This window comes from Anas platyrhynchos, chromosome 4, assembly GCF_047663525.1.
Source record: "Anas platyrhynchos isolate ZD024472 breed Pekin duck chromosome 4, IASCAAS_PekinDuck_T2T, whole genome shotgun sequence".
NCBI classification, from domain to species: Eukaryota; Metazoa; Chordata; class Aves; order Anseriformes; family Anatidae; genus Anas; species Anas platyrhynchos.
Window position 1 is genome coordinate 30,610,558 of NC_092590.1, and position 26,036 is coordinate 30,636,593.

At 33.9% G+C, this 26,036-nt stretch overlaps 1 protein-coding gene across 4 annotated transcripts in view; it reads right to left on the minus strand.

The window, feature by feature from the left end:
* Positions 1 to 26,036, minus strand: part of TLL1 (tolloid like 1) — a 127,634-nt gene that overhangs the window by 65,707 nt on the left and 35,891 nt on the right. For 2 of the 4 annotated variants that reach the window (XM_013108632.5, XM_038178459.2), the window contains exons 2-3: positions 5,928 to 6,038; positions 1,831 to 1,911 (exon numbers count right to left, since the gene is read on the minus strand). In XM_013108632.5, coding sequence (XP_012964086.3) covers positions 1,831 to 1,911; positions 5,928 to 6,038 — 192 coding nt within the window. Of the gene's footprint in view, positions 1 to 1,830; positions 1,912 to 5,927; positions 6,039 to 19,222; positions 19,365 to 26,036 lie in introns of those variants that run through there. The other 2 variants (XM_072037334.1, XM_072037335.1) reach the window with 2 other exon arrangements.

Sequence of the window (26,036 nt, forward strand, 5' to 3'; positions counted from 1 at the left end):
GGCTTTGAACAGATCCAAAGTAATCACAACATTTACTGTCCCTTTCATTCTTACTCCAGGATCTGGAAAAATAAAGAGCATAACCAGCCTTAAAGCAATGGACAGGAAGAGGTCCTTGAAGTATTAGATTGGCTTTTATTATCATGAATTATCAGGAAAAATAGATAAATTATTTGCAAAGCAGGTTGCAAACACATGGAAAAAGTCAGAAGTCATTTCCACCTCTGATCTCCACTACCTGTGGCTGTTACCAGTAGACACATTTTCAGATGAAAATGTGACTTCCAATTTCATAAAAACCATACAACACTGCAGGATGCCAATACACATTTTTCACAAATGAGCTTTTGGAATCTTATTTGTTAATTATTAATAATACAAGTATTACTCATGGTTGGAATTTGGAAGACCAAAAAAATTAGTACTATTTTGAGATTATTCACCATCCTTCCCATTACAGGTAAATCTCTCTCAAATCAGCTGAAACTTCTGTGACAACAGAAGAGTATCAGAATAGCTATACAAGGACTTGAACACTTAATAAGGATAGATGTCTTCTTCTGAAGCAATTTTGAAGTCAGTATGGACATGAGGAAAGCTGATTAAAATGGATCACTTGAAAGGCAGCCAACAAGCCCTACTCAGTGGGATTAAATTGTTGCTCCTCATGGAACAGTACACCTTCCCTCTGTGATATCAATTCCACTTAAGTGTTACTGGGTACATCAGGCTACACTGTAAGGACCATGAAAGACTCCAGGGCAGGATTGAGGTACAGTGCCTTGGCTCCAAGGCTGGGAACATCCAAAGGACAAAAGGGAAGAAGTTACAGCATATGCAGCATAGGGAGAAAATTCTTCATGCATGAGAAAAGTCTAACTTTATAACAATTAACACAAATTATAATTTATATCAGAAATTATATAGAAAGTAGCAGGGTAAAAAAAAAAAAAAAAATATGCACACAGGTAAAGCAAATAACTTACCCTTGCATTAAGTATGTAAATGAGAATTTCACAATAGTGTACAACACAGATAGAAACTTCAGCAGAAGAAAAATCATTACTGAATCATCTGACAGATTAAAATAGGTGTTTTCTGATTTAAAATTCCTATCAAATTTCTTTTGAACTACAAGTAGTAAGAAATTCCTTCCAAATTCTTGTAAAAGATGACAAGCATTTATGCACTACTAAAATATTGTATAAAGAATTAAGTTTATATATCAGAACACAACTGCAAAGGCAGTTACAGTTTTACATATTTTCCTTTTTTTGAGGCTGAGGTATCAAGATGTTAAATTGACATCTCCTCACACCAAAAATGATGAATGAACTTGACCAGTATAAATGATTTCACTGACTTCGCATGCTGAATTCAACTACATTCATACTGACAAAAGTATGATGTGTTTGTTCAGCATAACATAACATAAGTGCTTCAAATGCTGTGTGACTCATCACAATGTCCCACCTGAATCCAGAAAAAATACAATGAAATTAGCACCTATGCAGCATAGCCTACCTGTACTGAGCAGACATTGTATTGATATCATTTAAACTTATAAATGTGAAGATAAATATACTAAGCAGCTAAGGAATTTTTAATATGAGATGAAAAAATACGTATTTTAGCTTCCAGATCTGATACTGGAAATGGACCTCTAAGAAACATAATGAAGATAGTAATAGTAATCTCTCCATTACTATTCTTGAACTATTTAAAGTTTGTTTATGCCCATACCGAGAGGCTTTAAAATGTTAAAAAATATATATATTTAAAAAATTATTATCACATCAGGTAACCTGCTAATTTAAACAGTGAAAATACCAGAGCCAAATCTTCGTATCCTGTCTATGAGCTGATAGAGGGCACCTCGTTTTTTTGACATTCCATGCTCTCCAAAGCCACCTTTAAAAATAAAAGAAAAAAATATTACAAAAAAAAAATAAGAACATGGAATCCTACACCTACAGCAATTATATAACCAGATGAGATTAGGAAATATCCTGTAAGAACTGCAATGTGCCTTTAAGGAAGTTTAACATACTTCAATGACTTGCATACAAATTCTTCAAGTATTCTAGACAATGAAACAAAAAGACATTTTTAGCTGAAAATTTTTCTAATACGCATTCCAGAATGTAAGCCGGCATGTCTTTGTTATTCAGACAAGTCATGACAATTACATCATTTAATTATTATTTGAAGCCTTTTTCTTCTTGGTGACCTTGACATCCTCTGAGCTATATTGATTGACAGCTAAAAGCCCTACTCTCACAAAAATTTTCTGAATGCATGCCACAATCAAGGCATTTCAGGGAAAGCGTGATAGGAAGCATTTAAAGTTTCACCAGAAACAACACAAAACAGAAACAAAACAAAACAAACAACAATGATAAATATTTATTGTGGCTGATTTTAGCATGAAAGTTTTAGCTTGTTTGTCAACATGCAAATGAATTTGCAACACACTCTGAAGGCTTTGAAACATCACATACTGGTGCGTATTTCAATAAGGCCTCACAGGCATATATATCTGTTATTTTAGCAATCAATGAACAAGAAAAATTAAGCTAACAAATTGTCGACCATAACATGTATCGTGTTTTGTTTTTTTCCAGAAATGTACCACATTTCCAGGTTTAGTGTGTACATTTAATGCATGATATATACCGCCTTCATATCTGATTCTTTTGTGGTTACAAGTGGCTTTGAAAAAAACAGTAAGCCTCAAATAAGAATATTGATAACACCACACTAACCAGTAAATCATCAGAATCGTTAAGAAGGTTTTGTGGTTTTTAGAAGTTTGTAGTAAGTTATATTTTAAGATCCAATATCTGTCATAGAACAGAATTTTCAAATTACTTGTACAACAGCAAAAGTAAAATAGAAATGAAAGGACACTGAAACCTCCAACTGCCAATTAGGAAAAGACCTTTCCTAATTTCCCACAAAAATTTTCAATATATATGTGGAAAATATATTTACTAAATTGCAACGTGAAATCATTCCATATAAGGCAAATGAGTTCATGTGGCTGCTCAGTGAGTAACAATGTGTCTAATTATTTGGATTACACTGTCACATAGTTGCCTGCTCCCTTGAGAAAAATTTTCCAAATTTTTTAAAACATTTTAGATAGATGAGGTAATAGTTCAACACATTCCTTCCCAACAAGTAATATGGTTAACTATACTATATACTACAGAGACTATAACAATTCCATTGCTTGTATCAATCATTATTAACATAAATGTCTCTGATGCTAACATTCATATCATAGAAAGGCAGATAGCTGGAGATTCAAAAAACATCTAAAATAAATATCCCTAAAACCCAGCAACTTTAATAGACATAACAGGAATGAAAAACAAACAAGCAAACAAAAACATTATTTACTGAATGAAGCAACCTGTGTAATCCATTTCATGAAAAACTAAAGAAGAAAATGTATCTCACTTAACTAATCTGGCCTATATGAATAATCTACGTCTTTGCCAAACCAAAGTCTGAAAAATTTGTTTAAAAATAAATAAATCTCTTTTGCTGTATCTTCTTCATCATGCTTCAAGTAGGAGCAGGAGGATACTCTTGGCAATTCGCATTCATACACAGCAATTTTATCACTTTTGCTGTTTGTTTTTGTTTATTTATTTGTTTATTTACAATTATTTTGTGCAGTGTTGGATAAAAAAAAATAAAAAATGACAGAGCCACAGTGAGAAGCTCACAAAGTATCTGGTCCTGGAAATCCATGCTGATAATCCTCACCAAAACAAGCAGTTAAAAATGTGAATCAGAGCCTGTTAGCTCACTACTTTTAATTAGTCATTCCAGTGAAAAATGCAATATGGATAGTTTATATCCATGTACTTTAACTTTCTACCTGACATAACCTATATTCTTGAAGGTCAACAGCAGAACAACAAAGCAGGAGCATAAAGTGCTCAGAAATCAATCATGTATTTTTCACTGTATTTGTAAGGAAGGTAATAATCTAATAATTTGTTCTCTATTGAACCACCATTTTACCTTCCTTTTCCAGTTGTTACCTAATATTAATTAGCTAGTTGTTGGTAATTTCTTCCATTGACAATTAAAGGGGGAAAAAAGCACACTATACTGTGCAGTTTTCGAAAACTGGCCAACTTATATATCAAAATGTGATAAACTTGGGAAAAATACACATATGTGAAGCTTAAAACAAGACTTCTCCAACTCTGTTTTAGAAAAATCAAAACTGTAGAGTGTTCATTGAGAACCAGTACCAAAACATTAACTTCAGCAGAGTTTGTTCTCCAAAGTCCATTTATATTGATTATCTCAGATTCCCCCTTGTGCAATAAGGGTAGACAAATATGATCCAAATGGAGGTAATCCTCAGTAGGATGAGTCAATATCCTGAATAGGATACTGTAACATGCAAAGATAATGCACCTCAAGACAGGTAAGGAAAGAAAGCTAAATAGTAGAACATATAAATAAATACAACTGTTCCAAAAAAAAAAAAAAAAAAAAAAAATCAGTTAAAAGGAAAGAATAGAAAAATAAAAAGGAAAGTCAGCAGGCCAAAGAAATCAAAGAAATCAAAGAAATGGCTGCATCCATTTTAAGAACCTTGCTGTCTACATTGCCTGCAAAAATGGGGCCTGAAATACTTCCAAAGTCAATTAAAAACATTTGTTTGAGGTGAAGTGGAAGAAGGAAACCCCTGGCTCTAATGACTTTTTAATATTCAGCCTTAATCTAGACAAGATCAGAGATGATCCTAGCTTAAAGAAACAAGCGGTTTCAAAGGGAAATAAAATAAATTTTCAAGTTATTATAATAACAGTTTAATCACATACTCAAAGAGTGAAAATATGCCATGTATATATATTTATCAATACTGAAAGATTAAGCTACAAAATGCTACAAAAATGAAAAATCATTTCTGGTCATTCCTCAAAATGATCCTTATTTTCACATACTAGGAATCATCAAGTTAATATTAACTGAGTTCAGCAACAAATAGACCATGCTTAATAGAAAAACTTCAGAAATGCATTTATGCATTTGCTACTACGTATAAATATTCCTTTTCACACCTTCCCACTATAATTTTTTTGGTACCATATCCTGAAAGTTTACACATTCACAGTCATGATTTTACAAATCACAGCCTGAAACTATGGATATTTTTAGACACTAAGTAGACATCTATTTACACATGGACTATGTTTTCACACGCATATATACATATATATTTACACGGGAATGATATCTCTTTATCTCTCTATCTCAAAAAAAACACTGCCTTTGTTTCAGTGTCAGGCACTAATGTGACAAATTTACATTCTAATTCAAATTCTAGAAAGGATAAAAATGTTCTTGTGCATCTTCTAGATCAATGTGTAGATCTGGATTAAACAACAGAATAAAAAAAAAAAAAAAAAAAAAGAGCAAAAGGAGGTGTTGTAATTCAAGAATCCCAGTCTCGCCTCCAGGATTCCACATTTTCTCCACAGGGCATCTCAGCTCTGCTATCAGGAACTTGCAGAGCTGAAAGCAATGCTTTGTACAGCTTCCTTTCCCACATGACCACCTGCAGAGAGGACTGGCAGAGAGGTTCCTCCCAGCTTCTGCTCTTCGGCTCTACAATTTTTTTGTTGTTGTTTGTTTTTGTTTCTGTTTGTTTCAATCAGAAATGCAGAAAAAAATAAATTTGAGCTTTTCCCTTTGCTTCACTTAAACAAGTTTGTAGTACTTGTTGAATAATTTCTTTAACTGTAAACTAATATTACCCATAAAATAACATTATATATAAGTTTATATTCATAAACTAACATTATCCACTGACTTTCTGCACTTAAAAACAGAGATGAACTTATTATAAGTAAATAAGAGAAAAATAAGTTAAAAGCAAGGCTGAAATATCATACCTGTGTTATGGCCAAGTCTTTCGTTGGAGTGCTGCGTAAGGTCAATTGTCCTGTCAATTTGAAAGATTTTTAAGTCTTCATCATCTAAGGCAATATCTCCCCAAAAGACAGCTTTAAATAAAAAAGAGCTCAATTTAATTAAAGAATTTATTTTTACATTTAAACCAATCTGAAGACTATAATGCCATGTTACAGCCCTCTGGGAAATATATGACAAATATACGTTTATATGACATACATTTGCTTACTGATCTACATTTTTATACAAAGAAATAAAACTAATAAAGAAATATTTTGTTTCACTATTCTCCTATATTTTATAGGCTTAAGTTCTTTAGACATTGTATAAATGCAATCATAAATTTAACATCAATTAACAAATTTTCAGCATATCTGATGTTTTCTACATGTAAATACAACACAGGAAACTAAAAAGCACTGAAAGACATTAACATTTGAAGTATGAAGTCAAAAATATACAGTACTGATAGAATACAATCTTTTCTCATTTCATCCCTTCCTATGTCTTTCGGTGCATTTCTTCTTTCTTTTCCTGTTCTGCTTAAGATTCAGAAGACTGACTTTTTTTTTTTTTTAATTTTTTTTAAAGTCAATTCATCTTCGCTAAGCTGCCATCACAACTCAGTGAGTCGAGATATAGGTAAGAGTTCAGGATCTATACCTTCAGTCTTTCTTTTCTTTTTCCTGAGTTTTTAACCTCAAATGTCCCTGCCAACTCAAACTTGTCATTAAAGATGGACTCAGCAGGCCATCCTCCACTATGTGAAGGAATTCAACAAAGCATTACCAATTAACATGAATTGAAGTGATTATTAACTTTATCCAAATACTTCCTTCTCCCTCTCTTCACTGCTTCTGTAGATGTCTATTACCGGTCCCCTCAGAATCACAAAGCTTCTGAGATCAAGACTGGTGTCATGTTTGCATTTAATGCAAATTTCTCCTGTTCAGGTAGACATTACTGTCTCTGTTTGGTTGTTTGTTAAACAGCTCCACTGCAAATTGTTTTCTTAAGGAGTTTGTCCAAAGTCCATCTATTACCAAATTACTCTCTCAGGTCTAGTTCCATTCAAACATCCCAAACACTAAATAGTCTTCCTTTTCTGTCATTTTTTCTTTTATCAAATTATAGAGACCATTCATCAGATAATATGTTCATCATATTCTTCTTAGTGCAGAATTTATCTTTTTCCTATTGATTAAAGCTTATATTCATAATTATTTAATCAAATCCATATCTAAAAACTCATCTTCTTGATTTTCCTGTTACTTTTTTTTGAATTCAAGACAATTAGGAGAAATGATTTTGAAAATGTCTTTGGTATGCCTTGTAAAGTATCTTTAAAAAAAAAAAATAGAGCAACTATACAGAGTTCAAAAGTGAAAATGAATCTTCGCAATTAAAAATATAACCATCTTCTAAATAAGAGCATTTTCACATATTAAATATTTGCATAAAAAGATGATGTTCCCTAGAAACAGAAAGTATTTCAGACCACTTCTGAAACTGTTCAGTTACTTCTCATACATTTGTGAACACTCTCTTTCCAAGGGTCCCTATTTCCCTTGAACACATTGAGCACATCCATCTTCTGCCTAGCCTACCAACCAGTAATGGTTTTTACCATCAGGTCAAAAGACATAGCTAGTGGCAGCTCTAAGTGTCTTTTTCCTTGAACTTTCTAGGGAAAATAAATAAATAAATAAATAAATAAATCTCAGATTGAGTTTTGAACAGTGAGGAGAGAAAGTCTCCATCTGATTCTTGAATTAAATATTATTTATTAGTTCTATTATAACCATCTTCTAGATATTTCTCTTGGATGTCATTCACAATATAGGCCACTGTATAGCACCAAGAGCACAAATCTTGATACAATGTACAAAAAAAAATGGTTAAAAAAAAAAAAAAAACGGAAGCAGCTATTAACATTACACTTTAAAAAGACATGACATGCTTTAACAGAGGTCACACAGGTTGTCCAAACCAAACCTGAGGAAGTGCTAAAAATTAATAGCAACCCCATTTATTCTTTCCTGGTTGCAGTGAGAGTTAACAAAATGAAGGTTCCGAATTACCAAAAGTTGAAAAAAATAACTCACTGACAGAGCTGTATTAGCAGAAATCAGTTTGGTTTCAGTACATAATACTGTTATATAAACATGAAATAAAAACTCAAGGTAAATTGAGCATTTAAAAAGTGTACAATGATGTGGTTGAAAATATATCCTCTCTAGTTCTGATGATCCATCTTTAGCACTTCACTGTAGTAACATTCACCTTGCCGTGAAAATACAACCAGAGAAAACTCAAGCCCTATGAATTTGTCTGACAAATGCATTGCACAGAAAAAAAAAAAAAAAAAAGAACAGCAAAAAACTTACTGCTCAAGAAAGGTACAGTAACTGTTTGCTGAGTTAGAACAGAAAACAAAGCCGTGTTATTTTTGTTAAACATCTGGACTGCTAGCTAGAGTTGTTCTTGATTAGCAACCAAGTACAAGATAAAGTTTAATAATAATATAACCATGGTAATATAACAATGAGTGCTGATGCAAGTTTGATGCAAACATAGATGAGTATTCTTCGTGACCAATAAAAGCTAGGTTCTCTGATGTACAAACTAAATATTTGTAAACATTTAAGAAAGAAATATATGCAATTGTCTGTTTGTTTAATAGAATAATAGGATGTTTTCTTCAGGCAGGTGTTATTTGAAACAAAATAATTCTGCTTATCAGGTCACGTAAGGATCAAACAGGACAAGAGGTAGAAATCTGGAGAGAACTTATTTGACTTCTGAAAGAAATTAATAACTGCCTCTTTACTTTTATTGAAATAAATCTGTGATTTTCTGAACTAATTTCAGTGCAACTGGGAAAAAAATACATCTATAGCAAGACAAACAACAGCTGACTGGGTTCTATTTAATTTAATTTCAATCCACCATTAAAAATTAGAAACAGAGACATGAAAGAAGCTGATAACTGCTTTTTAAAAATACACATTTTTTTCCAATGAAAAGTCTGCATTTCTTCCTTCAACAAAGCCTGAGGCAGAAACCCATATGAACTTTAAAAAAAAAAATGAGGAAAAACAATAAAAAACACATTTCCATAACTGTTAAAACTATCCTTTCAGACTGTCTGTGTGTTACTGTACTTTGTAACTAGAGAGAATTGTACTTCTATCTCCTGTCTTGAAATTTTTATGGCCTGAAACTATCTGAAGAAGTTGCTTTGTATACTTCATTTTGCTGCACATCAATCTAAACCTTATGGAAAGCAAGCAGAGGATTGTTTGGGTATGCAAGGCATGTTGAAGACCATGCTAAGAGCAAGTTAAGGTTAAGAGTTGTATTAGCTTTAATTAGAAATTAAAAAACTTCTGCCAGAATTGACATATTCCATACCATTCATTCAGTCCACACATTGATAGATAGACACACCTATCTCGTTCTTCAAAGATATTTCGTTCCTAGGTTTGCTTCAAAAAAAATATAACAAATAACAAATTTTGCTTAACACACAAAATAAAAATTGAAAATTCAAGATGATCCAAACGGAACTTGAAGTTGCCACCTGTTTCAGATTTCTTTATATTCTCTCTTATCATCTACATACTGGCCAGGAAAATTTCATGTCTAAAGGCAACTTTTTCATTTGAATTGAACACACAGAAGTCTGCAATATGCAAATTTAGGAGAAGTCTGTTGGAAACTACAATATCTGAAGCAAGTATGTAATAAAGATAGATAGATAATTATACTAAATGTTATTGCATGCAACTTTCTGTTTTTTTTTGTTTGTTGTTGTTGTTTGTTTTTTTTGGGGGGAAGGTGGAGGAGTTGGGGGAAGGAGAGGAGATGTTTTGTTTGTATTTTACATGTATATAGGCACTACATTGAGCGTTTAGACAAATTCAACTGACAAACAGGATGCACACGTTGCATTCAGAAAGAGGACACAGACTGTTTACCCATAAAAGTACATTTTTCTGTAACATCAAAGAAAGATTATGCACATACATACATCCTGCTAATACATACAACTTCACCTATAGATGCAATTCCGATTTCACACATCTCAAAGCACTCAGCCAAACACCTTCAAAAAGGACTGACTAAATTACAAGACAAAAGTCTGCCATGCAAAGCAGTTAAGCTTGCAACATGCAAACAATTGCCTCGCCAGAATGAAAACAAACAGGAAAATAAGTATCTTATAGAAGATAGCAGATACTTCCCATCCAAGAATCAATATTACCATAAAAATGTGATTGATATAGAGTAAGATGACTTCTAATATATAGATCAAGCACGTAAACTACCTGTGGCAACTTGAACTGTTATCACAAATAATGAATATTCATCTGTGAAGTTCTCTTTGCTAACATACTGTCTTCCAATAAGACCATCACCACATCAAATATCCACCATTCTGTATGAATAAAATATACTACTAAGTAAACAAAGTAATTTCAAAAAAAAAAAAAAAAAAAAAAAGGAAAACTATTACAATTATTTTAAGTATATGTAAATACACCCATAGTATGAAATAGCATACATGATTAGGACAAAAAAGGGTTTCCATGACCAGAAGATGGTCAGAAGTCACAGAACATGAACAAAATCATGTTAAATTCATGGGGCTATGGTCAGCAGTAGAATGGATCTTTCTGGGATTAAAAATAACAATTAGTATATAAACCTGCAAATTATATACAAGAATATATTCATTATGATTGCAAAACCAAAAATCATCTATAGCAAATTGTTTTATAATTTGTCCTACAATTTTTTAAAACAAAAACTATAAACAGCCATTTTGGAGTAAAATATATTGCTGAGAGTATCAATACTGATATTAGTAACAAGACAGAAAATGCAACTAAAGAAAGATTGCTAGTGTTTTCCCCTAAAGCACAGGAGCATAGCAGAAAAAATATATATATATCAAGATCTCTGATGTGTGCTAAGACAGCTACCAAGGACAGCTCTAAGAGACTGACACTATAGTAGACCATTAAGATCCAAAAATAATTTCCATAATATGCTTTGTTTTGATTACAGTGCAGGCTAGAGAAACATTCAACTCAAGCATGGAGTTCTTACATTCGGACAATTTTTTCAACTCTTGAAAACAAGATTAGAAAACCTAATATTGCAATGAATTAGTGTACTATAACCTGAAATTCTTTCTTAGGCTAAACAAACTAGGCAAAATGAGAAGTAAACTGTGATCAGCCACACAGGTATTCCCTTGTTCTGTGAGCAGACAGGGAGACCATGACAGGGAGATTACTGCTGTATTGAAAAGATGCCAATGAAAGGATTAAGGCAATTTTAGAAGACATTTTAAAAGCATAGCCTCAGATTTTGGTATGCTACTGGGAGTGGAAAGCAGAGGAAATTTATCCGCTTCATAGGAGCTGCCAAGAACTGACAACAAAAATATTAGAATTAACTGGAAGGCAAAATATAAATCTGAAGAGTTTTGAGCTTCTTTCATTTCTTTTGATGGCAGGTGGGCCACCCAGTGCTTTTCAAAATCTGACCAGCAATTCATGCAGCAAGAAGTGCCAAAAAGCGTGCTGGCCCAAGTTCAGGGTTCATCTAAAAGCCCATGTGCAGCAGTTCCAATTAGCAGCCTCTTCTATAGCTGAGTCATTGAGTACTTCCCTGCAACAACACAGCTATGTGCATTACAATCTATCTTGGTGAGTCATTTTATCCCATACAATCCATTTCACAGCTTACATAACTGCCTCTGAAACTCTGAACAGAAAAAGGGAACTTGTGTGCTAAATAAGTAAAAACAATTTTACCTCATTATGAGGAAAGCAACATATGCTACTATAATTACCTTATTTTTGTATTCAAACCAGTTCATTTGTTCCAAAATTTTCAGGTGCAATACACTTTTCTCAGAAATCATTAAAATGACAACAAGACAGGACAATTAAACAGCAAAAGATTGCAAATGCAACCGCAAACATAAGACTGCATACCATACTCTGGATTGTTTCTAACCCTGTTCCTCTTGAATGCTGCCTTTAGTCATAACAGTCAAACAATTTCAGTGTTACCATACAGAGATCAAAGAACTTTCAGAAGAAATTTATGAACCAAAATTAATTTCAGTGTTTGATAATTATCAAAATCAGTTTTTTATTGAACAAAAAAGCGAGTACATGACAGAAAAGAAAACTTTATAGAAACTTTAACAATATTAGATAGAAGAACAATGCAGCCTATTTTCAGATATACCAAAACTAGAGATTAGTTACTACATTTTCAAATCTGTGCACAACCATGAGCAACTTGGTGAAATTTATTGATTTACTTGAAAAAAAAATGGCAGTCACACCTGAAAAGGGAAACAACTCCTCTGCCAGGCTGCTTCCATATTTACTATGAAAATAAATGATGTAAAATAGTAAGCTTTGTATCTGTTTTGTTCTGATGTGCAGGTAAAAATCACCATCTAAAAGTCCAAATATGTTACCATATCATAAGTGCATGTTATAAAACAAAATACTTTCCCCTTGGCAGCTGGATTAGATCGCTTGTCGACAAATGTCTCCCCAGATTCCTATTTTTGTGACCACTAATATTACACAGGGTGCTTGTTTAATTGTAGCATACTACAATCCCAATGCTTTTTATTTCAACTACTAAAATACTCAGGATTACTAAGGCGATACTCCTAGCAATTCAGATACATAACACTAAAAATTTGGCTACCATGAGAGAAACAGCATATCTATGTTAGCAGGAGTGTGACAATGAATGAAAGAATACTAGAAGCTATAGTTTAAGAAGAAACATAAATCCTTTATTTTCCTGAAATCAAGTATGCAGGGATCTTGAAGTTTTAGGAATTTACAGAGCAGGGGTTGTGGGGCATGGGGGCGTGTCACATGTTAAGTGACAAGCACTTTTGACAAAGTCCAAAATAAATAATTATAGAAATGTTTGCCCCATGCACTGAAGAGAAAAAAAAAATCCAACATAATAAGAATTTGGCTTTGGTCAACCACACACACACACACAAAAAAAAAAAAAAAAAGTCAGTAGAGAAAAGGAACTGGATTGCAACACCGCACCCTGCATCTTCTTAGGTGAGAAAACACCTTCCTTTTGCAACATAAATTATTTGCAAGTTTAGAAGTGATTCTCCATGAACTTGAACAGTTTCTTATGAATATTATCGTAGTCCTACCCAAAGCTTCAAAATATTCAGCCCTAAAAATACTGGAAGAGGTACCAACAAAATGTCATCAACATAGGAATATCACTTGGATTCATGAAAGAAGCGGAATTTTTGTACTGAAGAATACAAAAACAATTGAAAATCTGGAGAAATCAAACCAATGTCAGTGTTGGTCAAGATTTATGTCTATTCAAATCACAAACATTTCAACTTGTCATTTATGTGCCATAACTATGAAAATTAAATTAATGGGTGGCTTGGCCTTTCATAAAATGAATTTTCCTGCTGCAATATTAAGGGAAAAATATCAGAGAAGTTATTCAAAAATCTAAAGCTTGAGTCAAAGGTATTTTAGATCTTAAGATTACAAGACTCAAGATGAAATCCGTGATTTTCCTCTCAAGATAACATTTCATATTAAAAACAATTTGAACACTTATTTTCTGCAAAACAAAACTACACAGCCTCCATAAAAAAAATAGTTGTTCATGTCTTGAAGTTGTACTTCCACTTTTTTTATACTACAAATATATAGCCACTGGTACACTTTTCTTAAAAGCAATCCAAAATAACCAAAAACATAAGCAGGTCTTCCCCAAAACATGAGATTTCTAAACAAAACAAAACAAAACAAAAAAAAGAAAGGGGGGGAAGGGGAGCAGGGAGGAATTGAACATTATGTATTAACTTAACTTTATGTATTTTCCCTTGTACTTCCACATATTTTCCTCTCTTCCATTTGCTATCTCTCCCTCAAAACCCTCTGGACTGAGCATGTTATTTTATTTGGTTCCTTGGCATTGTTTCATCCCTTTAACACTAACACCATTCTATCTTTTCAAGACTCCTACCTCAAACTACTACCCAAAAGGCCACTATTTTCCCTAAGAAATGCATCATTTCTACTTCTATTCTACTTCTATTTTGACAAAAGTCTCAATGTTAGGTAAAAGGACAAACTTCACTCCTGAATGGTATTTTTCACATTTTTAGGACAGGCTCTTTAACAATGCAACAGTACCTCTATCAAGGGTTTGATTCTTAGTTCAATCTGACAAGCTTTCTAACTTTCAGCAACTGTATTTTTGTAAGAAACATTTTATAAGCAGCAATTTTGTAATCAACAACACACATACGTTGTACATTGTAAAAACCTGTTCCTCATATAATGGGTTAGCCACCAACCTGAATGCATAGGGCATTACTGACCAAACAGTAAAGGTTCCTGCACCCTATAAGAGATCAGAGAATAACTTTGTCACTCCCACAGGACAGATATTAACAAAACAAACCTTCAAAGAAATGCTCTGAAATAGATCCATTTACCCATCCTGCTATTATTTTTTATTATTATTTTCTACAATTTTTAGTTTTTAGACTATGGAAGGATTCAAAAGTGAAAAAATGAAACAAGTTTTTCTTCATATATACCCTGGTATCAATCGTATATACCCTGGTGACTCTTGGTCAATGATTGCTGAAAAATATAGGGCAATCACAGGTAAATTTTCTCTATCTAAATTTTCTCTACATGTACTCTCTTCCTCGTAAGGGTGCATGTCATCCCTAGCAGAACAAACACTGCCTGGGTATTTGTTGAGCTTTCCCTTAGGTTGTGGTTTCACAGGGTTTTGGCACATAAATGGCAGAGAGCTATGAGGTCATGTTTTTTGGGGGTAGTTGTTTTGTGTTTTTTTTTTTTGTTTGTTTGTTTGTTTGTTTGTTTAGGGTTTGTTTTTGTTTGGTTTTGCTGACCCTGTGCACCTGAAAAACTTCTTCTGCTACAGCTGGCTTTCTTAAGAAGGCTGGACAAATACACCGGGACAGAAATTCTTGTCTATTACATCACATTGGTCATATCTAAAACAGTAAGCTTTACATGACCACTATGATTGTCCTGCTTAATTTTATGCATACATGCTATGCATATACAATGATGCTATGACATTCATCTCTATTTTATTTGTAAACTCCATTTCTCTATGGGCTTAAGATCAAGATCTGCAAAGTGTAAGATATGACTAAACTTTCTTCCAGTAGAAAGAACAGACTCCACAGGGCAGTTACCCGTATAAAAATGAAAACTTTTTTTAAAAACACATACATATATAAAGCCAGAAAGAATAAAAATAATTGTTTTAAAATTAAGACTAGAAGTTAAGAACAGAGTTGAAATTATTCCATTCATTAAAGAATGGAAAAATGTAAAATTAAAAATAAACTGTAAATTAAAGAATGGAGATCAGAGAATTTCACCTACATGAAACAGCTGTTAGGGCTGAGACAGATTACAGCAGCTGCTACAAGGCCTCCTCAAAGATGCAATTCTTAGATATTTTCATTTGAATACCAAGAGAACAGAATAACACCAGAAATTCAAGTAAATTACCAAGCTAACTAATAACACACAGTGGACACTGAAGGACTAAAACTGTTTTACTCTTTGCCGTACATCCATATTAATCTACTTTGTACAGAACGTTGTATAACACAGCTGATGTCTTACAACATTTTTTGCTTTATATTGCCTAAACTTCAGGTCAAAATAGCTTCACAAAATAAATAGGTTCACAAAATAAATTGTATTTTATAAGTGAAGTATGAAGTGAAGTATACCTTCCATGACTTTTTCTATGTGATTAACATCTTTTTGCTAGAGCAGATGTATTTTTAAATGAAAATAATACTTTCATCATCATGAAACAACTGTGCATCCTCTAGCACAGCAGTAGCTCTTTGTCCCAGAAACTGAATTCAATCAATTTAGCACGGTTATTGAAGAAGGAATCATTTCTTTGTTTTACTTGGCACTTTTCAAATATTACTTTCTTTCTACTCAGAAGACAAAAAAGAACCTGTAAATGTAACATCTATAGATTCACCACGTTTGCATTTGGGGACAGGGGAACTGTTAATGTGCTGTTCTAGTCAAAACACAAATCAGTTTCCAATTTGAGGACTTTGATGCTTGTGTCTTGAAGCCTAAGAAGAGGAAGGTAACAGCACTGACTGAATATAGGAAAATGCTGCAGTTATCAAACAAATCATCAAGCACTGGAAATAAAGTTCATTTTGTTTCACAGAGGGTTTTATTTTTGTTTTTTAATCGCTTGTGCTTTTCAGCCCAATGCATATTTTTGTGACTTGGGAAGAGAGTGTGGGGCTTGAACATTACTAGTAAAGGTCACCTAAGCAAAGAATTCTTGTGACCCAGTGGAGATAGAGGCACTTAACAGGCTAGGTATCTGCAAACTAAAAACTTTCAAGAAGTTGGAACATCTTCACACTGTCCGGCACAGGCACTTCAACCCATGTGACAGTGATGCAGAAAGGATACCAGACGAGAAAACAACATCAAGTGGAAACCTTGAGAAGCCCATTCTGGATCAAAAAACATTGGGATGACAAATCCAGTGCGTGCTTCCTCTGTCACCTTTAAGAAAAGGCATGTGAGTTTGAATGAAAAGTAGAAAGAAGAAAAAAAATCGATTTAAATGAAGCACAATGGAAGAGAGAGTTAAAAAGTGGAGAAAAGTAGGTTAAAGAATGTGGCTAAGAGAAAGATAGCTAACAACAAAAAAAAAAAAGATAGCAGACAAAAAAAAACCTACAGAGTATTTCATTTAAGCCATCTACAATGAATAGGTTATTTTTGGAGATAAAAGTTTTAGTTAGGGAGAAGATGAAAAGACTAAGACTCTTTTGGACTTTGCCTAAACGTTTGTGTCAAAATTCATTTAGATAGGCTACTGAGCATGCAGGGCAACTCAGTTTTAGTCACAAATTCTATTTAACACCCCAGCCTTTTGGTGACAGTGTAAGTTACAGGGCAAAAATATTTGTTTCTGAGAAACTGAGGGAACAAATTTTTATACTTTATAGTATTTTCCTTAGGAATTATATACCTCTTATTTAGATATTTTATATTAGTAAGAGAAGCCAATTTCAGACAGAAAAAGAAAAAAAAAAAAAAAAAAAAGAAACCTTTGAATAAATGGAAGAGAGATTTTGGTAGCTTTATTGGAAAACTAGTGGTCAAGAAAAGTGAGTAAGAAGAGGAAATATGTAAATGAAGAAGTAAAAATTCGGTTGAGAAAAATTTTAAGCTAAAAAGCCTACCGGTAATAGTCTGAGGACCAGACTCAAGTAAGTTGAAAACAAGAAATTTCACAACTGTAATACCATTGCTCTGCTGCAAAGTTGGACTCAGATTGTGACTATGGAATAAAAGTGAATAAGAAATGCAGTACTAAATGAGATAACTATTTTAGTTGTTTGTTTTTTTTTTCCTATGCTATGACAATAATAGGCCACACATTTATACAATAACATTTTCATTAAAACTTGGCATTAGAATATAATAAACACGTCACATCAAAGTTGTAGTGCAGCAGCACAAAATCCTCTCCTTTGATACCTTTTCCTTGTCTTTGGAAAATGAACATTTTATTTCATTTGCTAACAGACATAAAATTCCAAGTATGCTGAAGTGGTACCTCTAAAGCAGAAAATCCTTGATAAATCATTAAATACAACTAAAGTTTTATACAGAAAACCAAATGGTTCTGAAAAGAAAGTGCATATCTGAGGTATTATCTGGCATTCAGGATGAAGGTTCTCACCATATGACATGAAAAAAATGTTCCTCCATTTGCACCATCTTAAATAAAGAATTATTAAACTACGTATAAATAAAAGCTTATTTTAAGCTGCAGAAGTGATTTCCATTATCAGCTGCAGCTTCCTGTTCCAGTAATTTTTGACATGAACCTCACTTAAGTCACTCCATCTCAATTTTTCGCACATCATTCTACGACCTGGCTCTGCAGAAGAGACAAGGAAAAGAACTAAACAGCTCTTAGCGTTGCTTTTTTTGGCACTGATCCTGTGCTTAATACAGCAAGTTCAGGGTGTTGGACCAATGTAATTCTATATTCCTGTCCACATATTAACAGATGTCATCTACCAGGATTTTTGTTATTGGAGAATAAACTTTTCATACACATGGTTAAAAACTTGAAACATGGTTGTTTTACCCTGTATCATCCAATTCAAGTTACAGTTTAAAATAGAAATGATGAGTCCCATTCGTCACAACTATTTTGTTTGCTTGATACTGAATGCTGGTATTTTTTTTCAGCAATTGTAATTTACGGGGTTTTGGTTTTTTTTTCCCATGGAGACTCTGCACAGCTGCTGATTATTGTTTGGACACGAACAGTAAAACAGAAACTGAAAAAACAACCTCAGAGTTAGCAAGGCAGCAGTAAATGAACAGTGGAAAATCACTGACAGTATCTAATAACTAACATCAAGTTATTAGAATTTAATGCTCCATACATCTAAATCTTACATAGGTTAATACTATGACTACTTTTAGCCATGATAGCACTTAAGACAGAATTTACATGATCATTCTTGTATTTTGTGTCTTTTGACAGATACAATGAGACCTCATCTCAGTATAGCATTGATTCCCTCAATATTTGGCTATAGAAAACCAGTGTTGCATAGCTGCTGAAAGCTTTTTTACATCCTTGTTTCTAAACAGCATAGCATATTAGCCTTTTGTGAGCACTCTGCTGTAAGCCAGCAGAACCTCCACCCCCTTCTAAAAAGAGTTATACATGTTGCACACAGTCCAGACTTCTTAGGTTTTGGCACTGCTGGTAGTTCAAGTATCATCAACAGAATTAAGGGGAAAAACAACAACACAGTTCAAACTTTTTCCTGTCCCTACAGTTTCTTTGCAAGACTGCCTTTAGTTCAAACTTGTGTGGCTGCAAACACTGTTGTCACCCCAAACTGACACACAATTAATCAGGTTAAATTGTGTACATTTACAGTAGTATTTTACACAAGGATCTAGAGTGTGATAATTTTTTTCAACAGATTATCAGACTACAGCACTAACGGCAAATCAAGCAAAAAACAATCCAACAAGCAAATTCACCTACAAATCCTACAGATTATTATTACAGACAATCTTGTGGTGCAAAACGGTAGCTAAGTAAAAGTTCAAGAATTTCACAAATCTTAAAAGAAAGCAAATAACTATACCTTGGTTAAGCTTCTCATTCCCAGAAAGTCAGTCTCATGTTGATCCTCATTTAAGGCATGTTAGTTTATATGACAGACACAAATGCTAAAAGGCCAATCCAAATAATAGATTCTGACTTTTTCCTCCAAGTCTACTCTTCTTTTCTTGCCTTCGTAAAGCCACTGCAGCTCCTTACATACTACTTACCACCAGACGTCTTAAACTGCTTTATAACAGTGGGCTGTATGTTAGCAGGAATAGCATACCACAGTCCGTTTGCAATCCCACTCATGATCACAGATATCACTTCTCCCATCGCAGTTGTAGCATTCTTAATTACAGCTGTTGTTCCCATGAATACACAGAAGATGGATACTAAGTATTTAATAGCTTTTAGCATCTTTGTGTTTTAATTAATAGAGAAAGCACTGCTTAAATTAGTCTCAGAGTATTTTTAGATGTCTTTTAATACAATTCAGCAGCTGGAACAAAGGATGTGAGCCAAACATGATGGTTCTAGCCAGCTTACCCTGGGCTAGTGTGGTCATGAGGGGTGTGCCTTTTGACAGCAATACAATGGTGGCCTCAAATAACCTCGACATATCTCTGGAAATAGGAATTACACAAGACTTGCAAATTTTAAGCTTCCTTCAAGCTCAGAGAAAATACTAATATCTAATTGAGAACAAATATGCCAAATCAAATATTACTGTTTTCAGACATATTTAGAGTCCAGGAGATAACATTTATGGTCTAGTATTTCAAAATTACTTGACTATTGAGATTTTGGAAAACAGAACATTTAATAGGCTTCTCAACTCCTAGATGCTCTTTATTTTTTCTTTATTCTGTTATGCTCTCAAGGCAAACTATTCATAAATAGCAACAAAAATGGAGAAAAATACAGGAAAAGCACTTGACCAAGTAAAACATGAGCACTCAAAAAAAAAAAAAAGTATCACTTATTCCTTGAGTAGATTATATGTATTACTACTGTGTTTATAAAAAATCTAGCAGAGTGTCGAAATGTTAAACCAAAAGTTCTTCATTACTTAAAGGCATACTCCTGAAAACATTTGAGATACTTCTGCTCTACATGAAGGACAAAAAAAAAAAAATACTAAAACATACACTTCTACCTACCTCTTGTCATATTAATGATGGTTTGTAAATCTTAATCCTAAGCACCCACACTTCTTATTTAAAAATTTGTGGCAGTATGCTTATAGAAGCATTTCCAAGTTAACACAAGAGTAACTGAAAATAGAACTCCAAATAAAGAACAAAATGGAAGGACCTGCTATTGCTGTTATGCTGTTTTCATTGGGTTTTGGATACAAGAATGCTCAAATAACACAGTATACGCTGGAACAAGATTTCAAATGAATGACCCTTAGTCACTTCCAAGGTTTTGAAAAGAATGCCAGCATTTAAATAAATTTTAAATTTTCTGTTTACAACTAAAATAGCCACAGGCTGTCAATTTATAGAAAAGTTATCTGTTTGAAGCTATTTTAGGAAGGATTTTATGACAATATGTCAATCTGTAGATTGCTATCATAAATACTGCTTCAGGTATTAGACAGCTCCTTTTGTGAAAGTGAGTGCCCTTCAGTTACAAGGCATCCCCCAAGAATACAACTCCTAAAAAGAAAATAGTTTTATCGTAACATTAGCATTACTAGTATAAATACCTCTAAGTGGAGAACTCCAGTGCCATATAAAAATTAATCTGTAAAAGTATCAAGGGAAAGTACCTTCATCCTTGTGAAAATCACTGACATATGTGGTTTATAAAGCTAATGTTTCAATGTACTCTGAAAGTACATTTCTTTCTATCCCTGAAGGGGGGTGGGAGGGAAAACAAACAAAACAAAACAAAACAAAACAAAAAATAAAAAATATATTCAGCTGTGTAATATAATCTAGTAGAAATAGATCAGCAAAATCTTTTAGAAATTTCACATTCATATTCAAGTACAGAATACTAATCAGAACTAAAAAATATCTATAGAGAAGGTAAAACAGAGGTACATATAGAATACTCCTATGTAATCTAAAAGATGCTGTGGGAAAGAAAAAAAAATCCTGCACTGCAGGACGTAATAGGTGGTGGCAGGATATTTTTTTTGATTGGTTGGTTTTCCTTTTTATTGCATGGCAGACAAAAGGAAGAAATCTAGCTCTAAAATGTGAATCTACCAAAAACTGTCCTAGTGGCATCCAAAAAACTCTATTAATTTTGATGAATGTCTTCGAAATTCACAAATGCACATGGGACACTCCAGAGAGCAGTAAATGACCTAACTCAAAGTTTGAGAACAGACGACATCTTCATATGTTAAAATGACATCATTTGTTTTCATAAAACATGGGAGGAACATCTGGCAGGACAGAAAAGGATTCTAGAGCTTTTTAAGGCATCAGAGCTGAAGTTAGCAGCAAGGATTTGGGGTCTGTTGTTGTTTGTGTTTGGTTTTTTTTTTAATTACTTGTTTGGCTTTAGCAAAGGAGTTTAGCATCACATTTCTGGGACTTACAGAAAGCAGGCTAGAACTTTTGAGTCCAAAACTGAATGAAAAAGACTGCAAGGTTCCTACATATCTTGAAAAGGTATAGTAAGGGTTTGTGGACTGTGAATTTATAAGGGATTTAAACTGGCAGCAGTGTTATACCACCTGCAACATTTCCACTAGGAAGAAAACACCAAAAAGGTTCTGAGTCACTGTAACAAATGCTTGTATTCCCAGTGCTTTGTGTGATTGATCCAATCTATCTGTGGCAATTTGTGATGCCTCAAAGGTTATTTACTGGATTTGCACTTAATATATTACCTTAACAGAATGAGACAAACATCTCAGGGAAATAGTGTACTCAGCTAAATCTGCAGGGCTACTTTTAGTACTAACAAAAATCCCAAAAAGAAAAAAAGTCTTCTGTTCCATAGATTGTACCAAAAAAAAAAAAAAAAAGAGTAAGGATAAGTGGTAGTTAACTGTGTGTGGTGATTATCCCATGCTCAGCATCTCCTGGGGCATAGAGTCCATTGCACAGCATCTCACATGCCACCTCTCAGAGAGGTACAAGAGAGAAATGTTCATGCAGTGTTGTCCTATGAAGAGGACCCTCAACCCTTTGCTTTGGCGAATTGACTATTGTTGCTAGATCAACAAAAATACTTCCTTCAAGTATGGAATTGAAAATTATTAACTGCAGCACAGGAGTTGAAAATAATCCTTCTTCCTAATGCTTATATAGTATTCCATTTGGCAAATGGATGTTTTCCTCTCTGCCATGGTTCAAAAGTAGAACTGAAATTAAAGTCATTGTTTTTGTTAATCTTATTGGGTTTTCCTTTTATTCAACTCCCAAAACATAAATACTGAGTATGTGTGTTTGGGGGGGGGGGGGGGCTGGTTCAAGAGAAATTATAAAACATGATAATGTAACTTAGAGACTAATAATACCTACTATTTTTCCATGTTATTTTCCAGTTTCTCTGTCCAATAATATCCAACTTAAAATTCCAATCGTATATCAAACCAAATTTTTCAAGAAATAGCCAGAAGTTCATTGTTGTAACAACACGGCACTTAATAAATATAACAAAAAGATTTCACCCTGTAGTTTTCTTAGCCTAGAAATACATTAACTGGTTGAATTGCTGAACCCTGCTGGCAAAATCAACTATATCATACACAACTTCCCTTAATTTACCGAGAATAATTTTTAAAATAATGTGTTCCCTTCACTATTCCTAAGAAAAACTTCTTCTGTGACACTTCTAATTTAAAGCAGACCTTGCTTGCTTGGCTTTGGACTTTTAATTTTCAAAACAATTGCTAACACTACCACTCAATTTTCATAAACCAATACCACAAATGCAAATATAGAGGCCATTTCCACTGTAAGAGTTTAAAATATATCAAGTTATAGGCTACAATTTTCTGACAGTATTACTGGAATTCCTGCTGTGCAGTAAAATTCTGTAACATTTAACTGATAACATACTTCAATTTAGCAAATAGCAATGAAGTTAAATCAGAATAAGTGAAGTCCTACTGCACAGCAAGACAGATAACTATGGCTTAAAATTACGAGCAAAATAATATAGATAAGTGGATTCTTTAAGACAGACATAATGACAGCAGGAGTTACCTTATCAGACAAACTGTACATTTAGAGATAAAAACAATTACTTTAAGACTTTTAAATCTCTAGTTTAATATAAGATTTTGATAAACTGACTTTGTCTTTGATTTGGTAGCAATATCACACTTGTGTGAGAAACTAAATGTTTCTTCCAAACACAATTAAAGCAATTATCTCCATATTACTAGCATTAGGCAAAATCAGTCATATTAAATGGATTAAAAACGGCCTTTTGACAAAAGGAGGCATAATTAAGTATGAAGAATTATCATTCAGCTGCATCTTGTTTCTTGCAAGAACTAAATCTTAGCTTAAAGCTATACCACTTTTTTCAACTAGAAGAATATTTAGAAACTTTCACCAAAAAAAAAAAAAAAATGCAAATGGCAGGGAGCTACTGCAAATTTATGCAATGAGAAAGATGGGTCATAAATGCAGAATGATCTGGACGTTTTGCTCTGCCCAATCCATGTCAATCAAAAACAAGAGTTAACATGTAACTCAGGTGAATGTTACTGAGTTCAAGTGTATAGAACACGTGTCTGTGTGCACCCATACACATCCAAGTACCTACGAACACCATAGATCTAGTGTCCCATGAAATGGGACACTAGCACTATCCTGGGAAACAGACTCCACAAGAGGACTTTGGGCATGCAGCACATGTGACCCCAAAAAATACTGGTTTGGTCTGACAGCTGCCAAGAAGCTGTGCGTGATGTTTGACTCAACTGGCAAATGAGAGGCAGTGCTTGGCTACCTTGTTAGGTGAGGCATCAGACACATTGGTCAGACAGATCCTTTTCAGTTTCTTATCCAGCTGGAAAGCCATGAAAAACAATGTGGGAAGGAGCTGGGCTACAATGGGGATGCAGCTGGATAGAGACAACCAAAACTGCTTACAACCTACTTACTATGTGGAATTACAGATGTGGAATTAGCAGAATAGTGAATAACCAGGTAAACACGATTTTCAGTCCAACATTATGGCCCAGAAAGTGTAAGCTGTTTTAATGGAGGGATTATGTATAAGCATGTGTATAGCAAGGGCAATTGGAAGAACAGACTACTCTAACCTTCTACATCTCTGGAAGCAATATGGAACCTCTCTCATTTCTCTCAGAGGATAGATTTGGCCAAATCAAGGGGCCTTTTGTTATACATGGCTCAAATATACACCTTCCAATGCTTTTAGAAAACCAGCTTTTTGCTGCCTAGAGCATTTAAGGAATGCTCCTTTTGGAAAACATCCTACAATGCTTAACAAACATAAAAATTGAATCCCAGCAGTCACACAAGAAAGTTTCAGAGAATGATTTAATCTGCACACAAACTCACAAAACTCACTGCTTAGCAAGAGGTCAGGATAAACACATCAAGGAGACAGCCTGAGTTGCACAGATCTGGCTTCTGTTGGCTGTCCTTGATGTCTGACATTTAGCAGAAGAACTTAGCTTCTTCCAAAAACTTCGAGGCATTTGTGGCAATCAGCTATTCAGTGAGCACACTACAGCTGACAACAAAAGCTGTCATCACAAGATGCAGCCTTTCCACTTCAGACCAGATTTGGTACCAGCTGGAATCAGTTTTGCACATTAACATCAACACAGATCCCACTACTTTCTACTTCAGACCTTTGAAGCACTCAAAAAAAAAAAAAAAGTATACAAAAAATGATGAAATGTACAATCCTGAATTGAAATGACAGGGCAAATTCTTAGCACCTGGTTTTTGTTGGTTCAGATACCTTGACACAAGCATGCATTATTTTTCTGACTGGCACAGGAAATGACAGTAATCAATGATTCAGAGTAATCACATGATCACCGAGTTTAGGGTAATCACAAAAGAGACATACATAACAAGATATGACTTGTGGTAAAGTTATCTGAAAAGCAAAAATCTCTTGGACATACATGATCAGCAGATAAATTCACAGTTTTGATCTGCTCACTTGTGTTCCCACCCTCAGACCATTTGATCTGGCCAGGTTGCCTGCCAGTGAAGCAAAAGAATTTTTCAGGAATGGCATCTTGGGTATTTTTATGCCCCACCAGGGCAGAACTAAACTTTAGAAGTAATTCGGTATTACGATAATCAATGAGGTGAGATTTAGCATACAGCACTGTACAAATGGTATTAATAATGCACCACTGAAGAAGGCATCTGCCAAAAATGCAACTCTCAGAAGCACCCTCATCTTCAGCAGAGAACTATTATATCAAAGCAAAAATCCCATGTCAGCACTCAGCAGGAAAAAGAAAAAGCACATGACTAGTTTGTGTTGTTTGATTTGTCTGGAAGGCGAGGTACATTGGATTTGGGAGGAGAAAAAAAAAAAAAAAAGGAAGGAAGGAAAAAAAGGAGGAAAAAAGTCCTTAAGACAAACTGTGCGACTATAAAAGACATTAAGAATGTTGATCAAATTTTAATAGACAACAAATATTTAGTGATCAGTATCACAGATGATTTATTTCCTGCTAGTAAGTATTTGCTAGGGCATGCTAATCTACGCATATAGTGTACAGCTATGTACCCATCTGTTCCAACACTTGCATCTATAGGAGTCAACTGTACACTGCACTCCTGTGGTATTAAATACTGTAGCTTTGGCATTCCTTAGAATTACATAATGATTTATTTTTTTTTCCTCCTGAATGCTTTGAATTTCTTCCCTGTTAT